Source organism: Halictus rubicundus, chromosome 4 (assembly GCF_050948215.1).
Source record: "Halictus rubicundus isolate RS-2024b chromosome 4, iyHalRubi1_principal, whole genome shotgun sequence".
Taxonomy (NCBI): domain Eukaryota; kingdom Metazoa; phylum Arthropoda; class Insecta; order Hymenoptera; family Halictidae; genus Halictus; species Halictus rubicundus.
In genome coordinates, this window is record NC_135152.1 from 19,448,866 (window position 1) to 19,461,073 (window position 12,208).

General features: G+C 32.1%; 2 protein-coding genes across 2 annotated transcripts in view; one reads left to right on the top strand and one right to left on the bottom strand.

Annotated features, from left to right (window-relative positions):
- Positions 1-6,059, bottom strand: part of LOC143353728 (uncharacterized) — a 9,457-nt gene extending 3,398 nt beyond the window's left edge. Inside the window, exons 1-5 of the mRNA XM_076787259.1 lie at positions 5,269-6,059; positions 4,413-4,806; positions 4,131-4,219; positions 3,930-4,058; positions 1,297-1,824 (exon numbers count right to left, since the gene is read on the bottom strand). Of these exons, the coding sequence (XP_076643374.1) occupies positions 1,297-1,824; positions 3,930-4,058; positions 4,131-4,219; positions 4,413-4,806; positions 5,269-5,379 (1,251 nt within the window). The 5' untranslated portion in view covers positions 5,380-6,059. The remainder of the gene's footprint in view (positions 1-1,296; positions 1,825-3,929; positions 4,059-4,130; positions 4,220-4,412; positions 4,807-5,268) is intronic.
- Positions 6,060-6,955: 896 nt separating this feature from the next.
- Positions 6,956-12,208, top strand: part of Cnn (phosphodiesterase 4D interacting protein centrosomin) — a 53,890-nt gene continuing 48,637 nt past the window's right edge. The window contains exon 1 of the mRNA XM_076787280.1: positions 6,956-7,087. Within this exon, the coding sequence (XP_076643395.1) occupies positions 7,047-7,087 (41 nt within the window). The 5' untranslated portion in view covers positions 6,956-7,046. The remainder of the gene's footprint in view (positions 7,088-12,208) is intronic.

Here is a 12,208-nt window from a genome sequence, read left to right on the forward strand (position 1 = left end):
ATAATTTGGACTGATTGTCTTTTAACAGAAATCGTTTGTGCCATTAATTCCAAAGCTCGAACCAGTAATAAACATTGGTTCGAACATACTCGTTGACTTGGAAAACTTTTACTATAACATTTGGTTTCTCAATGAAAATTATAAATGCTTCTGTTTAGCCAGTGTGTCTTCTATTCTATGAATTATACAATACGTTTTTCTTGAACCATTTCCATCTGGATACGGATTCCTAATATTTATAACAACACAAATGTAATCAGACTGTGTCGTTGGTGTAGTAAAATATAATATATAGTTTGTTACCTGTAAGAAAACAATCGTGTACACATTTGTGTATATAATAATATATAAAAAGCTGCTCGAGATGGGAATATAAAATTGGGTTAAAAACAAGCACAAAAAGAATACCATAACTATTTAATTTATTGGTTTTTCTCTTTATTCCATAAACAAAATGTACAGAAATGCGTTCGTACATAAAAATATTAATCTTTTAATACTATCTAATTTTCATGTACAAAGGCAACACGGTGGGAAATATAGAATTTGCAAAAAGTCAATAAAATGATCTTATTCGTCAAATAGTTAATGCTGATTTCAATTAAATACAAATGTACTAAATGCTTCAGCATGCTTATAACGACAATAAATAAGAATTATAAACAAAAGAATGTGCTGGTAAATATGCATAAAATAAATGTTCTGTGCGTCAAGCTCCAAGCATCTTAGAAAAAATCATGCAAGTATATAGGCGATATGTAGTTTCCATTTACAAATTAACATATTACGGTTCCTACGCAGTCGTGGGCACGCGTTCCTGTGTGCTTATTGTTATTATCTATTATCGTAAAGATTAAGTGGTTTATAAAATTGTTTGAAAGTTTAACCGTGATAAACATCTATCAAATAAACGTATCTTCGCAAAACCGCAGCCGCATCACAAACAACTGTGCAACAATCACTTCTAAATACATCTTTCTTTTTTTTTTAATACGTTAACATGAGAAAGCTACCTGATGTATAAAATATGCTTTATAATCTTGTTAAAGTCAAGAACATTATTACATACAGTCAATTATGTTAATATTATGATATACTCATGTAATAAAATGACTGAATAGAAAAAGTTATACGAGACTTTGAGGATATTATACATGTATCTACTCTAAAATCACCCTTGAAGAACATCCCACTTGATAAAGAAGGAATAAGTAACTTTTTTGCATCTCAAGATCTAAGGGACATCTTCTTAAAACCAATCTAGTCCATGCATGACTACATATCGCGGTAACTCACAATTTGTCGCTTAAACTCTTCCACCTCATCATCGACGCTGGCCCGGAGCTCTTTTAGTTCCGTGGCCATCTCGTCGATGTCCTCTGCCATGCGCAAAAGCTTGGCGTCTTTCGTTGCCATTACAACATTGTTCACCTCTATTTCAGCTTCTAGTTGCTTGATCCTCTGTCTGAGTTTATCACTTTCCTCTTCCACTCGTCTTCTTTCTAGCCCCTCCTCGCCAGCTTGTCTGCTAAGTCTTCCAACTTGTGTTTCCAAACTGGATATTTTCCCTGACCAACTAGTCTTTATATCAGATAAATGAAGATGTGCCTCCTCTAATTTTCTTTCTAACAATGCTCGTTCTCTCATAAGATCAGCTATTCTCTCATCCACTGTCACTTGATCATTAGTTCCTAAAGCAACTCTTTGTTCTAACACGAAAACTTTATCCTTTAAGTGACGCACTTCTTCCTCGGTTTGCGCTAATTGACAGGAAAGCTGAGTTCTTTCTCGCTGTGTAGAATGTCGTAATGTCTCCATTTCATCCTGAAAATTGTGAAGTTGTTACTAAAAATTAATTCTGTGCATACCATATTTTTCTTTGCTCCATGAAGCTTTGTTGCAAACCTTACCAAAGCATTGCTAATACATAAAATTCAATAGAATATCACAAATAATCCAAACCTTATGAGTTCAAGAATAAGCGAATGATGATGAAATTGATGGTTAATGACAATACTGCTGAAAGTGAACAAAACAAAAAAAAAACATATGAAGCAGAAATAAATTGCTGAGTTGAATATCCACTTTGTTGAAAGAATTGAGAAAGTTCTTTTTTGTTAGATAAAAAACGAATATAATAAGACTTGAGTTTTAAAAAAGCCCAATTCAGAATCTGAAATTAATTATTCCACGCTGTTGCGAGAATAACAACATTGGAGTATGAGTACCGCAGTAGAAATAATTTAGATTTAGATATTTTAAATGAAATTTTATTATCATTATAAGGAACTTTTATCACTATTAAACCATTTTTACTAAGTTAATACATGCATTTCTCCTATGTTATATTTTTAATTTTTGCACCAAGGAGAGAATTACATAAAGAGCAACATTGATGTAAGTAAAATCTATAGAAGTTATTTACATTGCAGAGTAGCAGCAAAGCTTTGAAGACGTACCTCTAGCATCAGCAGTAGCAGCAGCAAATTAGCGGAAATTACCGCCTACTCTGATCTCCAATGCTCTCGTTTATCAAAGTTTCCAATCTTCATGCGTTTGTTGTTTTCACAAAACTTTCAATATCACTTAGGTTTTGCTCATGTTCCATAACCAAATAAAAGGAGGTTGTTCTTTCACAACTTCTGTTTTTGTACTCGAAAAAGTGCTTATACTTCTTGAATTAAAGTTTAACAAAATGGAAATTAAAACTTCCTATGAAGTAGATGGAAAGCATTTTAAGAGTACAAACAAGTGTTATGGAACATATGCACAATTGTTTCATTGCAACAAATGCCCGAAATATTCGATACAATCAAATACTTTAAGTAGTGACCTATAAGTCGCAATATACCATAGACTGATCTCGTGTGTCAATAAAAAAAAAAAGAATGTGCAAAAAAACATGGCCAACCGTGACAAAACAAAAAGCCATAAGTAGAATAAACAAAATATTGAAAGGCTTCAAAATAAAATCAGTCTTTAAGAAGAAGCGTGCTTATATCTATAAAGTATATGGTCATTAATTTGACCATAGGCCATATGACATATAACTGGTAGTATAAAAACAAGAAACAATGTTTAGAAAAAAACAATAAATTAGAAAAATTGTTTTTTCCATGCACCTCTATCTTTTCCACGGATATCCCACATTATTAATGAGTACAAAATACAATACACAATATAAAAAAATTTCTTTCTAAAATTTAGTCTACACTTGTAATATTAGAAACCTTTTTTTCATAACGTTAACATTACATGTAATGTATTTTAAATTGAAAAAAAAAATAAAAGCTGAATATTCTTTACAATTCTATTCATAAATAATTTTATTTTATTATGTAAGTTTTGATCAATAAATTTGTACACGATCAAATTATTTCAGATTAAAACATTTGCCAAACTGATGAAAATAATTAGCCATAAGTAATTATTAATTGTAAATACTGTAATTAATATTCATAAAAATAGAATAATGTATAATATTTAAGGAATTATTTGCTCATTTTGAAAGTACAAAATTTTTCCTCAGTCTTGTAACTTACTCCATGTAAATATTAAAAATAACTATCAAGTTATTATGCTACATGTATAATGTTATTAATAACTATTCTTATATATATCTAATTTGTCTATAAAATTAATACCTAATATGGTGAATTCATGTATTATATGTATATCACTGTAATATAATTGATGTAGTAGAGAGTTTAATGAAACTTTGAAAATCAAAGATGTATATAAATTCTTTCAAACCGAAATTACTAAAATATGCTCCATGTTTACTTACTCAAGTGATGTCATTAAGCAACTTATATTACATTAACACAATTATATGGTATAATTATGTTAACATAATTTAAAAGTTCATGGTATATTCCAAATGATTCTCAAAATCAAATAAAGCAGTTATTATTACATAATGTACTCACCTGTACATTGTTGAGTTCATCTTCGTATCTCCTTAGACGTGACACCTCAGACTTCAAGCTATCAATTTCTGTAGTGGCTGTCTTCAAATGTTGTGTCTTTTCATCGACTTCTTGCTCCTTAACTAGTAACTTCAATAAAAGGAAAATAACATAGTGATCATTATTAATAGTAATAATAACAATTTATTATATAAAACATACCAAATGTTTAACTTTAGCCAATTCTTGTGTCTGCAAGTCTTCTAATTGTTCTGCATCTTCTTGAAAACTGTACAATTTCTTTTTATATTCTATAACAGAGTAATGTGAAAAAGTAAATGTGGTGCTACAATTAAAAAGTTCACTGTATATACGACTTTTACAATAACAATTTTTAATTTCGTAAATGTTGATATATTTGATAATATTTAATATTTGTTAACTACACTATATTTCACTGTATGTGAAATAAATTTCAAACATTTTAATGTTTAGAACACATACCTTCGGCATCTTTCAGTGCCAATTCCAACGATTGTTTTATGCGCTCTACATTTTGTAAGTCTTCCTCCAATTTACTTTTTTCTTTCTCTTGTTTCTCAACTAATTTTTTCCATTCTTTTTCTTTTTCGAACAGTCTTACTTTCCATTCTTCTTCTTTCTTTTCCATCCGTTTTAACATCTCTACCTCTTTCTTGGCTAATCTTTTTCGCCATTCCTCTTCTCTTGTTTCAAACTTTTTAATGTCTTTCGCAGATAGTTGCATACCATCACTTAACTTAATGTCAAAACTATTATCCCTCTTTAAAGAAATTGGTGGAGAAGGTGATGCTGCATTTTCTTCGCGTGAGCCATCCAATGAGATTTGAGATCCACTAATACTACTTGTAGATCCTGCCTATTTCAAAAATTTATAATCATTATTTGTTTAATATGACAATAGTGAAATATATTAAGCCTTGAATCATGGATAAAAATTTATAAAAATTTTCCTATAAAAAACACAAATTTGTTATCGCACAAAATAAAATACTGTTCACAAAAGTACGTTATATGTATATCCAAGAAAACCAACAAGCATAATGCTGATAAACACTCTAATAAATTTCAGACTACATTACCATAACCAGAATCTAAGTATATGCAGGTAATACTAATGAATCGTCTGGGCAGCATATGTACAGACAATGAGTAATATGTATTGTAATTGAAATTACATACTGTTTTTCTGATAATTAATGATACTTCTAAACGACCATGAAAAATTAATTACAGTCTATAAATAAATCCGTAATACACTTATCGACGTAATATCGCTTCGTATCAATTATATTCCAACGCACAAAAATAATATGTTTACCTGAGACATATGTCTAGAATTAATACCGCGCACGTTGCCGGCATTTCTAACAACTGTTGACACATCACTCCCGATTTCCTCTCGTATTTTATTTTTTAGTGTTGCAAACATAGTGCAATAACCTCCAAAGGGACGAGCAGAAATTGACAACTACCACCTGTCAATGTCGATGTTGTGCTGACTTTGGGCTCGTATATCGAGACAGCGTTAAGAAAAATTAGGGAATAAAATCTTCACGTAACAGCGATTCATTCTTCAACGATACAGCGATTAAGTCAATCTCATTGAGTCATTATTAAATTTGCGGTGCACTCGCGGCTATAAAAGTTTCACAAACAATAATTACCTTGCACATCAGAGGCAGACGACTGCCATACTGGCTACTCACGAATTTAAGTATCCACTAGTTTTAAAGTCCTGTGTGTGTGGGTGTGCGTGTGTGTGTGCGTGCGTAATGTTGTGTACGTTGTTTTAATTTCATAAAATTGACACATCAAATACACTCAGCGCGAAATGTAAACGACCAACGTGTGTTCGATATAAAATATATTAAATTTCGGTAATTTCTAAAAGTATTCTTAAACGATCTCTAAAAATTACTTAACAAGTGCATACTCCGATTAAAAAGGGACAAGGATTACTATGTACTAAGTATACGCAATACTTTTTATCATTCTTTATACAACCTTAATTACATAATATCATAGTTTTTTACTAAGCCGCAGAGTATATCGCATACTGACACTACTTCTTCAGCTTCTTTACGTTGATATTTCTATCCTTTCTCCGAACCACTGGATAAAAGAGGAAGAAAATTTTATATGCGAAAAATTGGAAACGTTAGAAAACGCGGCAATATTTGAAATGTAATATGGCGGATATTTAACAAATGTAGATACGTAAATTCAAAAACTGAATATTACTGAAAAAACTATTTCCATCGCGCTATATGCAGTGCCAAACAAAAGTATTGGTACAGCCCGGATGTTCGTACAAAATTATTTGTAAATCTGTAAAGAATGCAATTCTCTATTTAATGATTTGTAAAATACAACTCTTGACCATAAAGTTTAAGTATACCATGAATCATGAATTTTAAAGATGGTTATACTAGAGGAAAATACACATAAATGTCCGTTTTCAGCGGAACAAAAGTATTGGCACACTTGAAAAATTTGTTACTATGTGTATTCTATCTGAACGTTTTCAATGCTGGCACACCTGTTATATCACAGGAAGGCACCCCATTCAAATTGAGTGTCAATGACGCTGTTTAAAGTTAGCAAAAATATTTTGCTGAAAAAAAAAGAAAATGTGAATAATGGAAAATAAAAGAAAAGAATCGGAAATAGGAAAAACTATTAACAGAAGTCGTTTTACCGTAAGAAATGTAACGAAATGCTTTCTTTTTCGCTAGTTTACACAATTCGAATATGGCGCCACAATTTATACATTATGAGTTCTAGATTTATATTTATGACGGACCTTACAGTTTCGTCTCTATTAGTATTCAATTAGTATCGTCTATGGTTACGCCTTGTAATCGTGAACCAATTAAAATTTGACCTCGCTAGGGACATTTCGTTGCATGTAGTAAATCTGAATGAAAAATATTGGCAGCACTAGCACATTGTATATGTTTACGGCGCGTGTACGGATGCATGGAGAATTACGTAGTATTTTCAAATTTGACGGTTTTAAAGTACGTATGAGGTTTCTGTGGATGTGATTTCTCGTGGTTTTTAATGTTATTTTATTATCATAAATTTGGATAAACGATGGGGGACGACACAGCAGTGGGAAAATGTGATTGGGAGTTGTAAGTAGATTTATAACATTCTGAGTGTTGTTTGCTATTGTTTTTATCTCATACGGCAGGGGGTCTGGCTTCTCTGTATGTAATCATTTTAATACTGTTTGAGAAATTTTAGTGGGCTATGCTTTAATGGAAATGCACTTTTTATTCAATTTATATTATTGAAGTTGTATATACAATGTATGTATACATTGAGGAGAGAGGCGATTATTTTCTAACAAGTTTGATTGTGGTTTTAGAGTAAAATTTTTGTATAACACTGACATCTTCGTTAAACCATTAAAAAAATTGTTATCATATATATTGTAAAATAATTGATATTTAGAACGTTATTATTTGAGGAATTATAAGTGACTACTAATTGTGTCATAGGTATCTAGAAGAGATTAATTTTACCGACAGTGTTTCTTGAAACTAGTGATCAGTAAACAAAACACTTCCCAAATGATTAAAATAGATTCTTTTATTTTAAGTTTGTAAATTTATTGGTTAGTGACGTTTAAAAAAAATGCGTAAAATATTAAGAATGTTTTGTATTTTTACATAAAATCTGTGGGAATTAGATTTTGAGGTTAAACAGATTTCGAACTTACTATAGATTATTTAGTTTATACCTATATTGTACTTGTTACGTTCTTCTACAACTTTTTAATAAGATTTTTATAAAGAAGTAAATTTTAGTCAGGTGGTTATAGAATTACTTGAATAATAAGACTTTGTCAAGTAGTAATTATTATATTGCAGCCATTTATTGATTTGTTTTTACATAAAACTGTTTATAATGGAAGTATATAGATTAATCTAAGAAATGGTAATTATCATTGAATGCTTTTCAATATTAATAACTACACAAAAGGTAGCATTAATCTCAGCGAAATTTTATAATAATCTAATCCTATAAGTGAATATTGGAGGTTATTTAATGGATGTTGTATAGTTCCTACATCTAACATAAAGTTCAGAAATAAAATACTATTGTTATGTACTAATTATGGTATATTTCAAGTATGTAAAAAGTACAAAGTTAAAATTATAAGATAAAACTGTAAGTAAGGATTAGAATTTATAAATAGATTTGGTAAGAGCTAAAGGATATTTTATGAAATAATTCTCCGATGTACTAAACTTTGTACAACATTTTAATATTATGATTATAAATTAAATATTGTAAATAATGTTGCTTTACTTAATAACATGGATTTATAATATCTTATAGTTCACATGCAAGACTCACAGTAGATACCAGCCTTATCTATTGTTTACTTAAACAGTTGCTATCACCTAGGTTCTATATTATAGTGGTTCTCAGACCATGACATTAAAATATCAAAAACTCCAATAAGTTAAAACTTTTATAAGCAAACTTAAATATGTTCCATGTTATACATTTTAAAATTCAATAATACATAATATATTTTATTTCATTTCTGAGAATAATAATTCAACATAAAAACATAATTTGCAATAATAACGTGCAGTAATGTTGGTATGATGTTTAAATGGATTTGTTTATTGCATTATACACACATGAATAGCTATGATAAGATCTATTGATTTCTTCTTCTAAATAAGTATCTTATTTTTGATCTTCAATTATACTGTGGATTCTTATGTATATATAGTTTATAAAAATTTCTGAAAATAAAATATAAACATCTATAGAATTTAGTGTGGTTTTTGATAATTTTGTATGTGCAGAAATTGCTACAAAAAATATTTTAGTTTTTTGAATTTTATTTAAAATGGAAATTTGTATGAACATTTATTCGGATTACAAAGCTTTGTAATTTGATGAAATAATGGAATTATTTTGAAATAATGGAATTATTTTGAAATAATGAAATTATTTTGAAATAATGGAATTATTTTGAAATAATTCTTCCTGTAATGATTAATAAGCGGTGTACATTTTTCTTAGAACGATAGGATAACAGAATTTACTTTACGAAAAGTGGAGTTCATAAAACGGGTGATATGGTGGGTAATAACGGATGCGTAATCTACCATAATCGTACACGTCAGAACTTCATGAAACTCCCTTGGTTCACGAAACACATTTTCCAGCTATTTCACCGATTGCTTGCATGAAATAATTAGAAGATAATATTTATAAAACTTGATTGATTATGAAGTTAAGGCACTTATTTTAGTACTTGCAATACTAAAATATCCAATATAGTTTTAAATATTAATCATAACATAAAAATATTAAACTAACTATTATTAAATATTTAATAGTTAAAATACTTAAATATTTAAGATCTAAGGGGTAATTAGGATCATTGAAAAATGGAAACGTCTATAAATATCGCATTATTAATCAATTACTTAGATTGTGTTGATAATCACGGCGACCAACAAAGTGCAATGAACTTTCATACATACATACATTGTAAAATATGTAATCGCAGCGTAGAAAAAATATTGACCTCAATCTTACAATGTTGTTATTCCAAGTTGATAGAGACTGATACACTCATCAATTATCTTCATTATACTTCCTATGCGTACTCGAGATCTCAGGTATGTTCATTGAAGTTGCACTTGAAACTTTAGTAAACAACTTGATTATTCAACATCCAAGTTTTCGCAATCTGTTGTACACCTATCCAACCAAAATACGACACAATGAATTCTGCCTATACTTGTGTGTTTGTAACACCGTATGCGTTAGTATTAGTGACCGGCCGACAACCACTTCAAAAACAGTTATAAATCGAGCTTAAAGGTCCTGTGCACAACTGCATAAGAGAGACCGCAAGTCTATTATAAGTCGACTCAAAGTAGCTGTATTGGTTTGGGTTAGGATTTGTAATCCGGCCGTCGCAATGCGGCCGGCAACGCTTGCGTGAAATAATTATAACAGACATTTCTCGCAGTTGCGAGTATGCAGCTGTGCACGGGACCTTCAGCTCACTCGAGCCTTGTGTCTAAACAAAAGATAAGTGGCCAGTGGCCACGAATACTAACCACAGACACACTACTATAGACGCTAGTGCGCTGTCGCAAACAAGTATAGACAGACTTCACGGTTGTGGCAGATATTCGCGAATATAAAAAAATTGTTCAAAATGTTGTGATTTATAACATACCCAAAGATCATCGAAATGGAAAAGCAGGTACAGCACGTAGGGACATTCGATTCCGATTCGATTCTTCAGAAAAGTCGATCCTCAGATGCGAAAGAATCGATTCTTGAAGAAGAATCGTACATCCCTATATAGTAGTACAGTGATTTCTCTATATATGTCGCCAAGGCCTCGATGATAAACGTCGCGGAATTATCCCCACTACCGCGGGGTATGCCCCCTGGACGATACACGACGCCGGCAAGACCCGTGTTGTTGACATATATCGAGAATTCACTCTGTAACTGTCGGGTCTGCCGAGCGACAGTTCTAGTATATTCTAGACAGTTCTAGAATAGCAATTGAATAAGAAAGAGGGACTGAGCTTCGACGCTTCGACTCTCTGCTTCTCTTTCTTTTCCGTTCGCCGTCCTCCTTCACGCTCGAAACTTGAATCGCTTATTACACAAGTCATTATGATCGTAACCATATCGTGTTTGGTGTCATGTTAATTAGAAAAACGGGGCGAATACGATGGTATAAGTTTCACAAAAAAAAAAAAAAAAATAAAAAATAAAAAATTAGAAAAGTTGCAATCTTTTGCTTCGCTTGCATTAGTGTGAGTCAGACCGATGCACGACCTCTCGGTGGTTCGGTCGTCGAGCGTGTTTACCGTTTGACTGGTTCCAAGGGGGATCCCCGCAGTGGCGTGGATAATATGTTGACAGTTACGGTAGAGATCTTTACGACAGTTATGATAGAGACCTTACCAGAGACATACCCGAGCCGTGTAATGTTTACACTCCTCGAGCTTCTCCTCGAGCTTCGTGGCCTCTGACGGGGTATACCCCGCGGTAGTGGGGATAATTCTGTGACGTTTATCATTCAGGTCTTGGCGACATATATCTTAGGTTGGCAAGAAAGTAATTTCGGTTTTCACTAATAAATGCATCTTTTAGGTTACTTTTAAAGCAAATTACACGTAATTTTGATTAAAATTGTTAGTTCCGTGTCAATTTGAACATGGAGTGCAAAAACGAACATTATAGGCACATATTCCTTTTTTATTTCCGTAGAGGTAAAAAAGCTGCCGAGGCTTACAAAGATATATGTGAAGTTTATGGTGTGGATTGCTTAACAGAACGCACGTGCCAGAATTGGTTTGAAAAATTCCATTTTGGAAATTTCTCACTTGAAGACGACCAACGTTCTGGTCGACCATCTGAAGTTGATGATGACCAAATGAAAGCCATTATTGAATCGGATCGTCGTATAACTGTCCGAGAGATTGCAGACAGGTTAAATGTCTCGCATACAACTATAGAATATCGTTTAAAAAGTCTCGGAATCGTTAAGAAGCTCGACATTTGGGTTCCACACGAATTGAAAGAAATTCACTTAACGCAACGCATCAACATATGCGATATGCATCTCAAACGAAATGAAATCGACCCTTCTCTGAAGCGAATCATCACTGGTGATGAGAAATGGGTTGTTTGCAATAACACAACTCGAAAACGATCATGGTCGAAGCGTGATGAATCAGTCCAAACCACACCGAATGCTGAATTGCACCAAAAGAAGATCATGTTGTCAATTTGGTGGGATTACAAAGGTATTGTGCATTTTGAGCTGCTCCCAAAGAACCAAACCATCAAATCAGATGTTTATTACACTGTCCAACAAAATTAAACTTTTTTCGAGTTTTGCAATACCTGTTGGGTGATTCTTATACACTTTGTCATCCTAAAACCGAATCTGAAAGTAGAATTGCTCCATCACGCAACGTTTTCGTCAATTTTCTTTATTAAGCATTTCCACAATGAAATGTGAATATAACTCGTATTTTTATAATCTTTTGTAATGATTGGCACCCAAAAAGACAAACAAAATGTATTTAATTAAGCATAGTAAGCAAAGACATACTTGAGTGGTACCAACGTCGACTACGCACAGCGACGGCCCTGGCGAGTCGCGAAAAGGCTGCAATGGCCGTCTGGCGCGAACGCGTCGCGCACACGCTGTCGATTAACATTTTCTGATCCTTCTCGTACAT